Source organism: Podarcis erhardii, assembly GCF_964252035.2.
Source record: "Podarcis erhardii genome assembly, chromosome: 6".
Taxonomy (NCBI): Eukaryota; Metazoa; Chordata; class Lepidosauria; order Squamata; family Lacertidae; genus Podarcis; species Podarcis erhardii.
Genome location: NC_138510.1, coordinates 71335881 through 71349192, shown reverse-complemented (window position 1 = coordinate 71349192; position 13312 = coordinate 71335881). Strand labels below are relative to the sequence as shown.

The window sequence follows — 13312 nt, the reverse complement described above, 5'->3', positions numbered from 1 at the left end:
TGGAGAAGTCTTTGTTCTGGTTTGCCACCTGGGGATATAAGTTGTCTGCACCTGAGTATGGTCTAATTTGTTCCATAAGTGGAGATTAAAGGCAACATGCAATATAGGAATTAAGACCCCACCAAAGTATGACTGGTGTGTCATTTGTTCACTATGGCGGCAGGGACACATCATGGTAAAATCACAGTTAATGGTTTAATCATGCACAAGGTGATTGCACTCGCTTTCAGTTAGTCCAGCTTGCCCCTGGTAGAAACAAACCATGATCCCAGGATTAGCAGTATGCCCAAACCAGGGATCACAAGACACAGTCAATTAACCAATAACAAATCTTGGCATATCACCATGTTTTGTAAGGAGCAAAGCAAACTATGATTCTGGCTTTGGTGTATTGCAAAGATCCTTGAAAGAGATATTATACTAGGTAAAGTGCATATTGAAGAGATGTGGAGTTTTGTGTCAGGATATAGTGTGTGCATTTGTCCTTACACATCTAGAAGTTTTGTGTTCTGGTAAAGTTTATTGATATAAATTAGGCTGGTCACTCTGTTTTTTGTTTTAATCTTTTGGCTTGTCCTATGCAACAATTGTCTTAAACTTCTATGCATAAAGAGATACGTAGATGATAGGCTTTGGTATATTTCCCCCATTGGAGCAACAACCATGTTAATATTTGTTTCCTGCTCTCCTTTTCTTTTGTTTACAGCTCTTTCTCATGCCCCTTTTATGTTTTTGTTTCTGTATGATTCTGAGACACACCTGCCTTCCATCAGAAATGTTAGAAACCAAATAACCAGCTCAGTAGACACTCAGAAGTTACAAAAACTCCTTCTCCCCCACTTTCCCCAACATCTGTCTTGATTCTTGTGGAGGAATAATTATGTGATAAGCCACTTTAGGACAGTAAGAAGCACCTGCTGGTTTTCAACCCCAGTTCTGATGGGAGTATATTTATCAGCACCAGAGTCTATCTAGAATTTGAATCTGGGAGTATGATACTAACAGCTGCCACTAGCGTAGTTTTATTTATATAAAAGCAAAGAGGCAAAACTTGAGTCAGATTCTCAATTCTGGCCAAGCTGAAAGCCTGAAACAAGCATGAACCAAAAACTTTTTTGTTAGGTTCTGTGCCACCCCTGTCAACTTCTTCCCCCAGGCTCTGTGGGTTTAATTCCAAGAAAGCATAAAAGCCTATTTTTAAACTGTAAGGGAGTCTTGGTTCTCACTGACTGAATCTTCTCTCAAAAAGGAGTTTCATGATTAAAAGAGAGCAAAAGACATTACATGGCAAGAACATCTGGCAAAATAATGGCTTACTTGTTTAAGCTGGCCTGTTGCGCTGCCGACTTAAAACTGCCTCCAGGCCTTCTTTGGCAAACCCAGTTACTATGTGTACACTGAAGGTGTACCAAATATGTAACATGTGCAGAAAATAAGTGCCCTGTGGATGACATACCCAAATCCTTAAGCACATCTGAGAATACTGATGTCCAAGCCCATGAACACCCTTTGTAAAACACGAGATTAAGGCATCGATAGTGTCGGTGTTCCCTGTGGGAAACACCAGTTGTGTTTGTCATGCGAAGTGCCCAGATTGGAGAAAATAAGCGAAGTAGTTACACCATACAGTTATATTATCTGTCTTCAGTTCAAGCCATGGTCCAAAATATCCAAGATGGATGCTTCTGCATTACATTTTCCACAACTCTTTGCTTGGGGCCAGTTCCTATAAAGACAAACAAGTCCTGCCGATTTTTAAAACCTAAACCACCTCAGCAACCAGATCAGTTCTCCACACGCCACTGCTATTGGCCAGCTGAAATCCAGTGACTCGTTATCAGGCGTTAGAGCCGGCTAACCATGCATCCTCCATGTTGTTAACATCTTAATTACAGGTGTCAACAAGAAGAACCCAGATCAGGGCTGTACTTTTCAGAAGCACAGCCATTAACTGCAAAGGAAGCTGAAGTAAATGAATAATATGATAGAGCATATCAGTTGCAACTGTCTTTGCAGGCTCATGGGGTGTGTACAGGAAGTAGATCTGAATCCACTTGTAGATCTCTGGGTAGTTTTCAATGAATCCACAAGGCTCTCTGACTTCCAATAAGAAAAAGGCTTTCCTTGCCACAAAAATAATAATGAATAAGAGACTGCTTAGATGAAGAAAGCTTTGGGGGATGGTGTGGTTCAGGACTGGGTTTTTGTGTGAACTTTGTTCTGGTATCGAAAACAAATTCCTAGGCTGAGGGTATGCTCAACTGTTAAACGGGCCCACCCACTTGAGTCGCTACTTTGCTCCTGGTTTCTTTTGGTGAATCTCAGAATTCGACCAGAAAACAAAAGTGCACCCAACAAGCTTCAATTCTGTCCACCTAAGAAGGTGTTGGGACGTGGGTGGCGCTGTGGGTTAAACCACAGAGCCTAGGACTTGCTGATCAGAAGGTAGGCACAAAGTGGCTCGCCAATTAGATATGAAGCATTAATGGTTGGTGATGGTTGTATCCTCACGGTTGGGCTACTGCCAAAAATTAGCAGTAGGGAACAAAGGGTTATAAATATGGAACAAGTCAAGAACTGAAGAGCTTGCTGAGAACCAGCCCTGGAACAACAACAAGAAAAAATACTACTTCAAATGCACTGTACTTTCCCTTCAATATTTGTGTTGGTTTCTTAATTGTTTTCAACCACTGGAATTTTCATAAGCTCGTTAATATATTAAACGACTCTTTCCATTAAGTCAGTACATACAGAGAGAGCACCAACTAAAACATCCATCGTCATAGACACAGGTTTTCCTTAATACACTTAATATCAGGAACAAAGTTGAATTTCAAAGTACACATACAAAGGGGTCAGTTTTATCCCTTAATTTTGGCTTTTGCAGTGATTCTGTGTCTGCTAATTGGTTTCTAATAACTCACAGTCATGAATAGGGGCTATAGCAACAGGATAATAGCCTGCTAGCTCTTCCCAACTATTAAGCACTTTGAATGACTGGAATCGGCATGTTGTTCTGGGAAATGTCTGGAATTGCATCCGAGCTTAAAAGTTTATTAAAAAATTGTTGTGAAGTCATATTAAGCCAAGTCTCTAATTGAAAGGGGGTGAGGTGCAATCCCTGCAAATAATTAACTGAAAGGAAGAAAGTTGCACCCATACCAAGGGAACTACATGTTGTCGTTTTAAAAAAACCCTCTGCAAATTTGATCACATATAGAGAGTTCTGACTTACACAGTCATAATTTTTGAAAAAGCGTTTTGCCAGTTTTGCAAATGAATAGCTATGGCATTTTAAAATATAGTATCTGTGTATTAAAAATGAAGTAAAAGGCATTTCTTCTTGTGCTAGGGTTTAGCAGGACCAGAAGGTAACCCAGGCCCTAAAGGTGTAAGAGTAAGTAAGCATTTTTAAAGGATTATGACATGCATGACTTTATTTTATTTTTTGCCCATTCACAATGCAGCATGGAACTGCAGATACTTCATCCAGATTTACTATTTTTTCCGCTCACTGGGTCACTCTGTGAGTTATTCACAAACTGTGTTTCATTGACGTTCACGGAAGGGTTTGTTTCATTGTGCTCACAGTCTACAGTCTATCCATTCTAGTGCTCCGTCTTTGATTGGAATACAAAGAGAGAGAGACAGACCCCGGAGGGAAATAGCATTGTGTGGATGTGCATGTATGGATGCTGGGCATTTTGTGCCTGAAACAATTGATTTAGTGTGTTAAGAAGACAGGATGGAAGAATAAAACAGACTTTCCCCACAGTTATCAGGTTTGCAAAACTAAAGGTGTCTTTGGACGATACTTTCCTGATTTCTCCTCTGAACGCAGTAAGGTTGTGAGGAGGTCTTGGGCTTGTGTGCTTCCACACAGTCCATCTGTAACTGACCCAGAAGAATGTGAAATCTCCTTTGATCTTGGATATTGAACTTGCTAAGCAGAAAAGGTCTAAAAGAGTTATGTGTGTGCCATCGAAATCGAAGCAATCCATTGTTCTATTTAGAATAGCAGTTTTAGCAGAAAGGTGTAACAGTGCAGGGACATGATCAGCGTTGAGTCTGTTACCATAAGGCAATCTGTGTCCCTCAAGCATTGCTGAACCACAACTCCTATTGGGCCCAGCCAGCATGGCTGGTGATGAGGGATGATGGGAGCTGTAGTTCAATATCTTAAGAGCTCTGGGTTAGCTACGCCTGCCACTTGATCTAGGAACTAGTTTGCTCATTTCTTTTACATGGAAGAGGTTACTTCAGATTCTAACGAGTTACTACTGAACTAGTTGAACAGCTAGTCAAGCCAGGACAACAAGCTCTGTAAAGTTAAAGGACTTAAGTGCTGTTTTACACTAAATTTGTCAGTGGCCCAACTTACTCAGCATTATCCGTCCTGTATTTTGGGTTCCCAGAATCGTTTTCTGGTGTGCATGAAGTTTATTTTTAAATAGAGATGCTGGGAATAAAACGTGGGATCCTTCTACCACTAAGTCTATTCATTTTAATTGCCGATTAGTGGAATATTTTGTGGCAACATCTGAGAAATACGACTCTTTTTCTCAATAAACATTTGCTTGTCACCTTGGTTACTACTGCACAGATTTTGTTTTCCTTTGTGGGTTTTCTTTATGTGTGCATGTATCATGTGCACAATTGAGAACAGTTGTCTTTAAGTTATAGTTTTCTGTATTTTGACACTATAAGTATAGACTACTTGGACATACAGATTCAGTTCCTGTTCTGATGCCATGTTTGAAAAATGCATCAGAATTGATACAATTGGCTGTTAAATTGGTGGGGGAAATTTAGTTATCTTTAAAAGACAATAGGCTGATTGGAAAAAATTAGTTTGGAAGAACAATTCACAAAGTTAAAATTATGCAATTAAAGCTAGGTGTTTCATCAATATTTGAATTAAAATAACTTTATTTGATCATTCAGCCTTGGAAATAAGTATACAAAAGTTACTAGCCAATGACAGATTTTAAGATCAATCTCTCCTCATATTAGTCACTCAGTTGTGTCTTAATTTTCTTTTTTAAACAATCCCAGTTCTTGAATCTTTCTTGCCATGGGCAACCAGACAAGTGACTGTTTATTCTTTTGATCAGTTCCTTTAATTACGACAATAGGGTTTTCTCTGCAACATGTTTTCCTCCTTAGTTAAATTGCATGTAGCATTTGGTGCTGGTCATCTATGAGCGTAGCAAATCGTAAGTGACTCTGCGCTGGAAAAACAATTTTTGATCTTCTTATTTCTTTTGTTTATCAAGGGTTTCATTGGGCCCCCTGGTGCGGCAGGACTGCCTGGACCCGAGGGAGAAAGAGTAGGTTTTATGGAATTTTTGCGCATTTATGATAAGAAAGTGCCATGAAATCTAAATGTGACATGCATTTCATAGGACTCTGCCTCACATACACCAAACAGAGGGCCACACTAGACATGGCATTAAATGGGTCATTTCTCTTAATGTGCACATTTCATAAAACGTAAACAGCTGCTGCAAGGGAACTCAGGAAGTGTAATTTGTCATGTCCTCTCCTTCCTTAATTTAACAACAACAACAACAACAAAATCAATGTGTTTATTCTTATGGCTTTTGGGGTCTATTCTAACGCTATTGACCGAAACAACTGAGAAATGAATGTGAGGTGCTTTGGTTCAAGTAATCCCTTTGGAAGCTGTTTAAATTTATTACTGCCTGCACACTGCCCACGCTTGTGCCCCAGAAAGGTCACTTCAGTGCTGCTAATGCAGCAAAAACAACGACACAGAAGGCAGCACTTATGAGTTACCAGTCTCTGTAGCCACAGTGGGTGCTGTGATTCTCCAGCAGTTTGACTCCACCTCTGGAGGCGAACTCCATCGTCTTTCGGGACAGACAGATGCCAACATTTCTACATATACTTAGATATCTGGTCTTTCATTGTCCCTTGAGCACAGAGGCAGTACTTGGTCTATTTTCACAATAGACAAATTACTCAGTTTTTTTTTAACATCAATACAAACGGAGTCAATTAGGAGCCAATAGTACCCACAGGTGTATATCTCCACCCCTACACCACCTCACCCCCAAAAGATAGATATCATTTTGTGCACAGTTTACTAATTTGGCTTTTGGGGTCAGTATTTGCCAGCAGCCTCATGTTCTAAATCTGTGTGGAGTCATTCTTTTAGTGGGTCAGCACCTATGCTTTGAAACTGCTTGCCTATTAGGTAGGCCCCTTTTAATATAATGTTTTAGATGCCTACTAAAAAACCTTGATTTCAGCAGGACGTATAGTTTAGTTATTCATACTTGTTTTTAAATGTTGCTAATTTTAGCTGCATATTATTGAAAATTATTATTCTGTTTCATATATGCCACTTAGATTTTGTTAAAAAATAAATAAGCAGGCTATAAACGTTATGGAATTAATTGATTTATTAATTAAAGATTGTAAACAAATAACAAGAACAGTAATAAAAACAAACTGCATGAACAAGAGCCTTCAGCTTTAATTCAAGGATTCTATTCTGTGACTTTTTTGTTTCAGGGCATTCCTGGTTTACCTGGAAAAAGAGGTCCTAAAGGGAGACAGGTAAAGTGCCTCAATGTTTCATTAATTAATTCATTCAGTCTTTATTGGCATAACGGGCCAATGTATTATTCACTTAGTTTGCTGCTTATTTAGTTTGATTGGTTGTTCCCTTTTATATTCTGAGGCTATTTTCCTCAGCTTTTTTTTTTTTTTTTAGTTTTGTCCTGGAGGAAAGGTTTCTTATTAAAAGGATGTTCTGTACAAAGGCCTGAAAAATAAAAGTGGGGGGTGGGGAGTAGAGGACCATATCAAAGAGCAGAAGGGTGCAGACAGAATGGAAGGGACCTCAGTAGGATTTTGGAAAGAGCAAATAACGTTTTAACCTCCCCACTTTAGTTGTAAAACCTTGCTTCGAGAACAACTTAGCTTTATCAGAGTAGTGCTTCTTGCTGTCTCATAGACCCATGCAGTGCGAGACAGCACGAGAGGTAGCACTCTGTGAAAGAATAAGTAGGATTGCTCCTAAAGAAAGATTTGGCATTTGAAATGCATCAGGCTAATTTAAATGATGGGGAGAGCCATTCCCATGCACCTTTCTCCATGTGTGAATTAGGTAAAGGTAAAGGACCCCTGACCATTAGGTCCAGTCGTGGCCGACTCTGGGGTTGCGGTGCTCATCTCGCTTTACTGGCCGAGGGAGCCGGCGTACAGCTTCCGGGTCATGTGGCCAGCATGGCTAAGCTGCTTCTGGTGAACCAGAGCAGCGCACGGAAACGCCGTTTACCTTCCCGCCAGAGCGGTACCTATTTAACTACTTGCACTTTGACGTGCTTTCAAACTGCTAGGTTGGCAGGAGCAGGGACCGAGCAATGGGAGCTTACCCTGTTGCGGGGATTCGAACAGCCAACCTTCTGATTGGCAAGTCCTAGGCCATCCGTGTCCCTCTATGTGTGAATTACACTCCTTGAAATCCAAAAAGCAGCTGTAGTAGTTTTGTGGTGCCTGGCTTGCCCACCTGGGCCGTAATAGCTCCTGAGATAGATCTGATTTCCACTCCCTGCCATTATATAGGTTGATGTACTACTTTCAAAATGGTCTTGGCTCCATCTTGGTTACTCTTTTGCTACTGTTTCATAGGCAGTAGCATTAGAACGTCAGACTTTAGGAGAGAAAGAAGGGATTCTGCTAAGAGGGCAGTTGTGATTAGTACTTCAAATATTCTTGGCATACATGTAGTGGAACAAAATATTAAACTGGTTAGCTTTATTATTAAGAAAATTATAGGGTCTGGGCTACAAGCGTTTTTAATATTCTGAATGTATAGTATGTTTAAATAAGAAACACTCTGTTATTCAAAACATATGTATCAAGTTACTTTTCCACATTATGTCTATTATATGAAAACTGGCATGTTTTACTGTATTTGAAAGTTATTGCCAATCGTATTATATTTGATACACAGAATTTTTGCAAACGTTATATTTGGTCGGGAGAATAAATTATATGAGGGCTTTCTTATACATGGAACTATTCTATACAGCTAGAAGTCAATCTGATGTAGGACACTACATAAATTGAATTTACAGTTTTCCAGTTTAACTCACTGTAGCTGCAAGAACAATCAATCATAGTTCCTAGTAAAATATTAATAGACTTCCTCCTAGGGATGTTCTACAGAAGCCCAGTAACTGGTATTATTTAATGCTAAAGAACAGTGTACCACCTGAATTGTTACAGGGATGTTTAAAATGTAATGGGAGATAATGCTTTTAAAAAAGACAAATCCTGACAGTGGCTTATAGGAGATTTAGACAGGCACCTGAAGAGTTATTTTTGTATCCCCAAAAGTTTTTGGACTGTTATTGTTATTATTTTTTTAAGCAGAGGACTGTCTCTTTGCCTTATCAGATACTGCTTTTGAAAGCAGCCTCAGGTGTCAAAAGAGAATGGCTATAGTAGAGTATCGTTCAAGGAACACAACTTGAAAGCACCCCTGGGAATGCAGAGCAAGCAATGTAATTCTTTGGATCCTGATTTTTAGGACTTCTCAGTTTTCTGAACAGTGTTGGATTTAAAACAACGCCAACCGATATTTGAGAATTAAAGAATTGCCTTGCTTTAGCAGTTCATAGCAGTATGAATAGAATTGTGCTCTGTTCTGTTCTTAGCTTTGTTTTGTCTTGCTTTTTTATATATAATGCTGACTTGTTTTAAATTGGCATGGCGTGGAGTTGCAGTGGTTGACCGATTGCTGTCACGGTAAAAGTTGATTCCCAGGGGGTCATTAACACAATAAGGATACAGATATTTATCCAGAGAAACACTCAAAAAGGAGTTCCTACTTCACCACTTGCTTCCAGTAGCAAATGTTGTGGTTTGGCAGTGCAGTGACCTGACCCCTAGTTGGTTGTGTCACTACTGGTTACTGGTAGAGGGGAAGAGGTGAGGCAGTGGTGAGGTCAGTGTGGCACAAACGGATATAATATGCATGGGTTGCTTGTTCATGCATGTAGGTAGGTTGTTTGATTTCTCTACTCTTGAAGACTATACACTTGAGGAGGATTCATGCAACCCCCTCAATGCATCGAAATAAGGTTTGTGCATTCAAGTTACATCAGAAGGAGAACCACTCATGTAGTGCTCCTCCACATGAGGAGGAACCCCATTCCAATTTTGAACATGTGGATGTGGGGACACTGGCAGAGGAAGAGGGGTGCAGGGGGAGCGCACCGCCCCCGGCAGCGTGATCCCGGTGGGGTGCCATCGCGGCTCCCCCCCTGCCCGCACTGGGCGCCACACCCCTAGGACACGCGTCATGCCTCTGCAGGCGGTGTGCCATGCCCCCAGAATATATGTCACACCCCTGTGGGTGACACGCCACACCCCCAGGACTCGCACCACACACCTGCGGGTGGCACGCCATGCCCCTAGGACACGCACCAGCCCCGCCCCCACCTGCTCTCCGCGCCCCGCCCCCCAGTGCCAGAGCATGAAGCTCCACCACTGTGAGGGGGGAAATGTGGTAGCAGTCCATGCAAGTCATCACATGAAGCTGCCAGCCTGATGGTGTTGACTCAGTGTGCGGCAACTGTGAAAAAAAATTAATTTGACATTGGGGATCGTTAGGAAAAGGTTTTTTGTGGGGGGGGATGCCTATATCATAATGCTGTTGTGCAAATCTGTGGTGCAACCCTACTTGCGTATAGTTCTGGTTTTCCTCACCTCAAAAATGATACGGCAGAGCTGAAAAAAGCTTGTCAAAGGGCAACCCAAATGATCAAGCAGTTGTAAAACTCCCCTGTGAGGAAAGGTGGCAACGTTTAGGAGTTTAAAGTCTAGAAAAACGGTGAGCACGAGGGAGCAGGGGGATATAAAATTATGCTTCATGTGGAAGAAGTGGCTAGGGAGAAACTTCTCTGTCTTGAAATGCTAACATCAAGGGCCAATGAAGCTGAAGGTTGAAAGGTTCAAGCCAGACAGCAGAAAGTGCTTATTCACATAGGTTTTTTTTTAAAAAAATATATTTTATTAAGGGTTTTCTTGTTTTACAGTGTAAGTGTAATGCCTCGTGTATTTTTTTTTCCCGTGTAACATTTTTACAAATCCATTTCATTTGTTGAGGCATTAGGGGGAGAAGAAAAAAGAAAAGAAAAAAAAAAGAAGAAAGGAGGGTGGAAGGAGGGGAGATGGATGGGGGTGGGGTGGGGTACCACAGCCAATCACAAACAAACAATCACATCCTAGGCCAACCCCAACCTCTCTCACCACCAAAGGAACACAAGTGAACAACACAAGCACGCTGACACCAAACTACATACATTAAGCATAATAGAAACACCGCTTATTCACATAGTTCATAGTTAAAACTATGGAATTTGCTCTCACAAGAAGTGGTGGTGGCCACAAATCTGGATAGCTTTAGAAGAGTGTTAGGCAAACTTATGGGGGATAAGGCGATCAGAGGTGTCATAGGCTGCATGCTTCTGAATACCAGTGGCTGGAAACCACAGGAGAGGAGAGTCCTGTTGTGTTCAGGTCTTGCTCGCAGGTCTCCCACAGGCATCTGATTGGCTACTGTGAGAACAGGATTAGACAAGATGGCCTGATATGCTGGGGCTCTTACGTTCTTTATGTGGGAATCAGGCTGTTAGAGCTGGAAAGCCGATAAGAGACTATATTAGTAAATCAGTGAATAACCCCCAAACACTATTTGGTTTGAAGATTCCTAAGAGCAAGTCCCGTCCCCCCCAGCTTACTCTCAACATATAATGTTAAATATGCACTCATATATGCTGTGACTCCTAACAAAACTATTGGTGATGTTTTAACCAGGGATTACCAGGTGATATTGGAAATAGAGGCCCCCCTGGTCCTGATGGAAGTCCTGTAAGTATGATGACATGCGACAGAAAACAATAAGATGGAATTTTTGAGCTTATTCAGTCTCTGACAACCTGTAAGAGGCGTTGCTCCAGGATTGTAACACATTCCTATCTATAAGAGGTTCCATTTACCTAATATGAGGTTAACCTCTCTCAGTATATGGGTTGGAGAGACTGAGCAGCCTAGGTCCCTATGTTTTCAGAGCGACATTTTAAGGTCAAGCTAAATGCCAAGTTAAATGCATGATTGTGTTTGTGTATCTTTAACCTAATAACAGGCTTGGAGCAATTGGCATGCAATATGGGATTAGATAGGGAACTTAACCTGGCTCCTTATTCCATTCTTATTCTTATTTTTCTTATTTTTCTTTTTTTGCTATGCGCCTTGTGGCGGGGACACGGATGAGCTACAGGGGATGCAAATAGCAGAATCCACACCACACCCCCCACAAATGACAGGGGCATTGTTCAGGAATGGTCCAGAAGGCCCAAGGTGTTTTGTTTTGTGCCCCACACCTCATGTCTTCCCCCCTGCTTTTATGAAACTCATTAATATTATTATTATTAATAATAATAATAATAATAACTTTACATACATGCACACTGCAAAGAGCAGTGCTAGTGTGATCCCAGCGACCCATCATCTTAATTTGCCCAGAGGCACTTATTTCCACTTTAATATGTACATGAGCAGCAGTTCTTAGGGGTCCAGAAATTCCTAGGAAGTTCCAATTCACATACAGTGTACCAGGCTCAGAAAATCCTGCTGGCATTGCATAGCTCGGAGATAGCCCTGGTAGCCAGAGTTCATTTTTCCTCTCATCCTAAATTTCCACATATGTGCATATATATATATATGCGTATGCAAATTTGTGTCATGACTCTGTGTGCAGACTATTTTAAGCATCTGAAATCTACACAACTGCTGAAGGTGAATGGCAGTGTTTTTCTTCAGGAGAAGAATATTATGTGGATGTATTCGTCCCTTTTCTCTTATGTTGCAGTCCCAGTCCAAATCAGGGCCTCCCTTGACTGTTTATTATTATTATTATTATTATTATTATTATTATCATTATCATTATCATTATCATTATCATTATCAATACAGATAGACAAATTAGGTCAAACATTTTACTTCTTAGGGATGTCATCAGAAAGAAGGCAAGTGATTCCTTGGTTGTATTCACGATAGACCCTTATAACAGTAGCTGCTGTTGTGGAGCTGTGGACCCACGCTCCTGATCGCAGCCTCATTGCAGAGCCAATCCGCCACTCCTGCCACTGCCTGACCTCAGTGTTGCCCCACTTTGGTCCCACCCAGGGAAGGTGCAGCAGTGCTGTTATTGGGAGGGCATCTCTGTCACTCGGCTCCACCAAACCAGCTGCTGCAGCTCTGTAGCAGCTGAACACTTGAACTAGGACTTATGAAGAATGTTGTCCTGGATGGCTAGAAATTCACAGCAATCTGAGTTTGTTGTCTGGGATGCTGCAAGCGCTGGACACCGTCAGAGCATTTTATGGGGGCTTCTTAATAATTGCTTATATCAGAATTAGTTTGTTGTGGGGTTCGTTTTGATAAGTAAAGAAAACCTTGGACCTTTGGCCCTGTAAGAAGCCTGAGCTAACTGCTAGCAGCTGCTTCTTTATAAATGCTCAGATAAAATATTTTGCAAATGCTGCTGCAGAATAAACAGTTTAATTATAGAATCAAACTTGGCAGAACCTGGATTCCAAGAAAGAGAGAGAGACACACACAAAAAAACTATTCAGTGCAACTGAGAACATTTATATAGAAGAAGAAGAAGAAGAAGAAGAAGAAGAAGAAGAAGAAGAAGAAAAGTCAATAAATCCGTTTGCAAAGGAGTTCCTTCTAATTGTCTGTGACAGCTGCTGCTATCGAACAACCAGTCAAGCCTGCCCCGCAGGGTTGGTTCAGGCAAGCCGCCAAACCTGCAGCTGCTGCGGTGGGGAGGGTTGCAGATGCTAATAAGATAGCTATTGCACCTACTGTAGGAAAAATGTGGGATGGCTCAGAAACTAATGCAGGTTTCCTCCAAACTCTGACATTAGAACTTGAGCAGCTGGTAATGAAGAGAAACCTATGTTTAAAACATACCTAGATGTCATACGTATAACCAGCACTTTGGATAAGACACAGAAAAGGCAACTACAGATCTCTCCTTGTACAGTGGTACCTCGGGTTACATATGCTTCAGGTTACAGACACTTCAGGTTACAGGCAGAAATAGTGCCTCAGATTAAGAACTTTGCTTCAGGATGAGAACAGAAATCGTGCTCTGGCAGTGTGGCGGCAGCAGGAGGCCCCATTAGCTAAAGTGGTGCTTCAGGTTAAGAACAGTTTCAGGTTAAGAACAGACCTCCGGAACGAATTAAGTACATAACCC

General features: G+C 41.2%; 1 protein-coding gene across 1 annotated transcript in view; it reads left to right on the top strand.

The window, feature by feature from the left end:
• COL24A1 (collagen type XXIV alpha 1 chain) overlaps positions 1 to 13312 on the top strand; it is a 168022-nt gene that overhangs the window by 48213 nt on the left and 106497 nt on the right. The window contains exons 10-13 of the mRNA XM_081865636.1: positions 3353 to 3397; positions 5277 to 5330; positions 6541 to 6585; positions 10858 to 10911. Coding sequence (XP_081721762.1) covers positions 3353 to 3397; positions 5277 to 5330; positions 6541 to 6585; positions 10858 to 10911 — 198 coding nt within the window. The remainder of the gene's footprint in view (positions 1 to 3352; positions 3398 to 5276; positions 5331 to 6540; positions 6586 to 10857; positions 10912 to 13312) is intronic.